The sequence below is a fragment of the Choloepus didactylus genome, chromosome 4, assembly GCF_015220235.1.
Source record: "Choloepus didactylus isolate mChoDid1 chromosome 4, mChoDid1.pri, whole genome shotgun sequence".
In the NCBI taxonomy this organism is placed as follows: domain Eukaryota; kingdom Metazoa; phylum Chordata; class Mammalia; order Pilosa; family Megalonychidae; genus Choloepus; species Choloepus didactylus.
In genome coordinates, this window is record NC_051310.1 from 156,010,341 (window position 1) to 156,015,321 (window position 4,981).

Sequence of the window (4,981 nt, forward strand, 5' to 3'; positions counted from 1 at the left end):
CTTTAAATTTGCATATTGTTCATTCATTGTTTTCTTAATATCCTTTAGTCTTTTTCTCTGTGTTTCTCTTTATCACCTTGAGCATAATGAAGATCATTTAAAAAAATATTTGTCCACTATGTCCAAAGTCTGGTCTTCTTCATTGATGGTTTCTGGATTTCTATCTTATTTCTTGGATGGACCATCAATTCCTGTTTCCTTTTTTGTCTTGTAATCTTTTGTTGCACAATGTACATTTTAATATTTTAAAGTGTTATATTTGGGATTTAGTCTGTTCTTTAAGTTTGAATCCAGGTAGTGATATGACAGAGATTTCCTTGAGTGCCAGGACCTAAAACAAACAAACAAACCAGTGCAAAAAATGCTTCCACAGTCTTTGCAAATTGTTTCTGCATTGGCTGTTACTCTCCTTCAGAGTTTAGACCACCTATCAAGAGGAACAGCCCAAGGTAAAATACAGGGTCCTCTCAGTCTTTCCTGAGCCTGTGTCTTGTCCTGAGCTTGTGCCTGTTTTTGGACTTAGTAATTCTCCTGTTTACAGGAATTTGAACATCCCCTCCATTGTATATGAAATAGACTTTCTCCCCTGCTGGGTGCTCTATTATATTACTTAAAGGAGGAAATTCTTTTACCCTGGCCACTTTGACCTAATGTGTCTGACACTACTTTAGCTGTCCAGAAGCTGCTTCTTCCAGTAGGGCAAGTTTTGGCAGGGCAGGCCTGAGACGAGTTTTCTACCTCCTGATAGAATGACACTGACATACAGGCACCCCGGTGTGTGCATGTGGGTTACTCTGCTCCCTCTGGAACTGTGCCAGGGACCCACAGTGGGAGCACAGACTGACCCACACTGCACCAGGGAGGGGAAAGGGAGGGGCCAGTGGTGGTGCCACAAGCTTCTCCTACCATTTTGGAAGCTGTGTTTTCTTGATTCAGTACTTGCCTACTTACTGCAACCCTTTAACTGCTTTCTGTATCTATTAATGTTCTTTTTCTAAACATTTCATATAAATGGAATCATTCAGTATGTGATCTTTTGTGTCTGGCTTCTTCTCTTACTTAGAATATGTTTTTGAGGTTCATCTATGGTGTATCATATGCTCATTTTTATAGATGAATAATATTTTATTTATGCATATACCACATTTTGTTTATCCACTCACCAGCTGATGGATGTTTGGGTTGTTCTCATTTTATATACTATTATGAAGAATATCCACAAATTAGACTACTCTTATTTTTAAAACATATCATATATAACTTTCAAAATATTTACTAAGCATCACAAATGAAGGTGGCATGGCAGATTCCAAACCACATGGACTCCAGAGTCAGACAGATATGTTTCTAATTCTGACTTTGCCCCTTAATGGATAATTGACCTGGAGTAAGTTACTTAATTACTGAATTTTAGTTTTCTTGTTTGTAAATTGGGAATAGTAATACTTCTATTGCATGACTTCAGTATTAGAATAATGTGCATATAGCAAAAGATAATTTAGCACATTTATAATTCTGGGGGATTTGGAATTTTTTTTAATATTGGAATAAAATCATAAATAGGATTCCAAAACAGCTGCTTTTCCTACCACAGATTGCCATCCCACCTGCAACTCCCTCTAAACTTGAACACTAGTGGTCCACAATTAGGCAGTCCACAATCGAAAGTTGTTAACCCTTTTTGTGTTGTAAACTTATGGAGGATTTCCTTAATTTGTGAAGTTTTTGAAGTTACATCAAGAAGGCAGTGTTTGATTCCCCATTGTGAACCATGGGGAACTGAATCTAGGCAAGAATTGGTCGGTGTGAGTGTTTTTAGGACGTTCACAGAAGTTTGTCTCTGATTGGCTGGGTAACCAGACTCAGAATCTTGTTGTCTGGAGCAGAGTATTTCCAGAGATCTAGGCTTCAGAATGTTCTTCTGCTGAGCATATTTGGGCAGGCTAAATGGAGAAGAATCCATTGATGGTCTCGTTGCTGATCTTGTGGCTCCATCTTGACCGTATGTTCAGGGGTTGCTGAAGACATTCCTAACAGCCTGAAGTGATGGGGAAGGGAAAGGGGAGGATTCGGTCAGGTATCTCTGGTTTATCTGGGTATTATTTGGGAATGTGTGAAGAAAATGCAAACTCTGTGGAAAGACCAATTTCTATGTCTGACCCTGTTTTTCTGAACAGGAGTGAGCAGCAAATCCAATGTGGAACAGAATCCTCTGTTACTGCATATTCAGGAGGGAGACAGCACCAATTTCACCTGCACCTTCCCTTCCAGCTCTTTTTATGCCTTACACTGGTACAGATGGAAACCTATAGAAAGCTTCAAAGTCCTGTTTGTAGTGTCTTTAAATGGGGATGAAGAAGAAGGACGATTGAGAGTCACACTTAATACTAAAGAGGGTTACAGTTACTTGTACATCAAAGAATTCCACCCTGAAGACTCAGCCACATACTTCTGTGCCTTGACACAGTGCTCTTTAGGCACCTGCACTTCATACCCAAACCTATGGCTGGTGCTGCTCTGATACTCAGCATTGACAAAGAGCCACATGTCACATGTGGGTTATTACTAGTCTCCAGACAGGGAAAAGCAAATTTGATGAATTATACTGTTTTCAATAATCAAGAAAAATGAAAATAAGTGAACATGAATTCTAGTAACTGCAGCTCCCTGAACTAACTGGACTGCTACTAAATACCACTACCCCAGATTCCCACCCATATGTTGGCCATATCAATGTGTCTGACCCATTGCCTCCTCTTTCTGCATGATTGCAAATGAATAGATAGTTACTCAAACCTCTCTAAAATAATCTGGGTAAACAAGGTACAATGCGCCCTTCATTTTTCCTAGCATTGAGAGCTAGTCCTCCCATCACATTTCCTCTAATGACTGAACAGAGCCTGAGATGAAGGAACCTGGGGACATGCAATCTACATACACAAACACCTGACATGGAAATCTGCATGTTTCATACCAGAGCTGCTCCATTTAATCCATCAGTTGTTTTATTTGTTTTAGTTCTAACTCCTCCCACACAGCGGACCCCCTGCAAGAACACCTGTATTTCATTTCTTTTGAGATGTGGCCATTTGCATTTTTTAAAATCACTTGTGGTGTCTGAAAGGAGCCTGATAGGGTAATTTCACTACTACACTTCATCTGTCCTCCAGATCATGCCATGACTGTGATATTGACTAAGAAATGGAGCTCTCTTTTACCTAAGTTTCTTCATTTATAATTTCCAAGCATGAGAAGGATCAAGTAACTGAAGTAGCTGGTGCTTTGTTTCTTTTGCAGATGTCCAAACTATCCACCAGTTTGAGACCCCATTGATATTCTAGTAGCCTCTAATTCTGCAGCTTCTCTGGGGTTCTTTAACATAAATTATCTTGCTTCTGGATCTATGTCTAAGAGTTTAAGTTAAACCTTTCTGCAGATGTCTATAAAATAACTATTTAGCTCCTGTCCAGCTTCTCAAATTATGTTTTTTTCTCTCTTCTTATAGATTTATATTTTAAAAATTCCCTACACTGTCTTTATAAAATGTTTAGAAAAAAATCCAATATATTTTTAAAACAGCATAGGATTCATACAAATCCCTCATACTAGACCCTTTTAAGGGATATGCACATGGAAAGATTATTTTTTCAAAAACTGGTCAAAGGATAATAATGAAAATATGGATCATCAGACCGGGAATGGTTGACTCTGTTATATTATTTGAGCCTGTATTAGAATCAGAAGTGTGTGGCACATGAGTGAGTGGAGATGAGCTATGGTTCATTCTAAACTAGTGTTTGGTGGGGTAAAACACCCCAAAAGAGGAGCAATCACACTTCCAGCTGCTGGTCAACTTCTCAAACCAAGTTTCCATCATCAGCAAAAAGAAGTAGAAGGGGTTTCTAATATTTTCAGTAGTGATCCTCTGGCACTTACTAACTGTATTTGTAGAAAGAAAAGTCACAGAGAAAAGACAAGGGCAAAGTCTGGCAATTTGTGCATTGCTGTAACACAATGTTTCACAGTCCTTTTCATATCATAACACACATAGAAATTAGTTACATTCATACAGCACTTCAGTGCAGAATGATGCTGCTTACAACTAACCTGTGACTCCAAACTTCCTGTCCCCTTGCCTGCTTCACACCTTCTCACACACATGTAATCCATTCCTGGACACAAGCACATAATTTGGGGAAATCTGCTGTTGTAATCATGGAGAAAATGTGAATCTGGAATGCAGAGACTTTAAAAAAATATCTACAGCTTTGTTAAAGCAGTGAGGAACCAAGGAAACATCAACCAAAATTCTTAGCATCTCTGAATTATAAAATTGATCTGAAATTGAAAGCAGTTTGTTAAATTGTGATTTACAAAGATACAGGCATGACTTATAAAAACCTCTCTTTTATTTTTTAAGAATTCAATCACATGTAATGGTAACAATAAGGTAAATGTAAAAAATCACACTGGACAAGAAAAATGTAAATCCCTCTGTTTATCTTAGTGTCCAACCTGGGCAATCAGGCACCTGCCTCTGTGCTGTGGGGACCCAGGCTGGCATCACATCCACAGCCTGTACCTGACATTGCCACCTTCTGTGCCAGAGCAGAAGCACTGGGATGATATTTGACAAAGAAGGTTGATAAAATGGGCTGATGTCTCAGGTTGATCTATTAGAGAGGATCAAAATCAGATAGAGGAAACACACATTTTTATTCTTCCCAATTTCTCACTAGTTCTCAAGGAGGCTGTTCTTTGCAGGACTTTAGCACTATTAGGGTTATGGCTGAGTAACAAACCCCAAAACATGGAGGCTTAAAACTGCTATCTTCTTATTATCTCATGATCCTGTGGGTGACATGGCTCAGCCCTGGATTGATGTTGGTTGTGGCTGCAGGCCTCTGGGGACTCAAGTGGGCTGGGCTTACATGTCTGGAGTCTTGGTAGTAATGGCTGGAAGGCTGGGCTCAGATGGGAC

At 39.2% G+C, this 4,981-nt stretch overlaps 1 gene segment (V, D, J or C); it reads left to right on the forward strand.

Moving 5' to 3' along the window:
- The first annotated feature begins 1,894 nt into the window (after window positions 1–1,894).
- Window positions 1,895–2,521, forward strand: LOC119532953. The segment is given in 2 exon segments: window positions 1,895–2,002; window positions 2,178–2,521. Coding segments are annotated over 2 exon segments (399 nt in total).
- The last annotated feature ends 2,460 nt before the right edge of the window (window positions 2,522–4,981 follow it).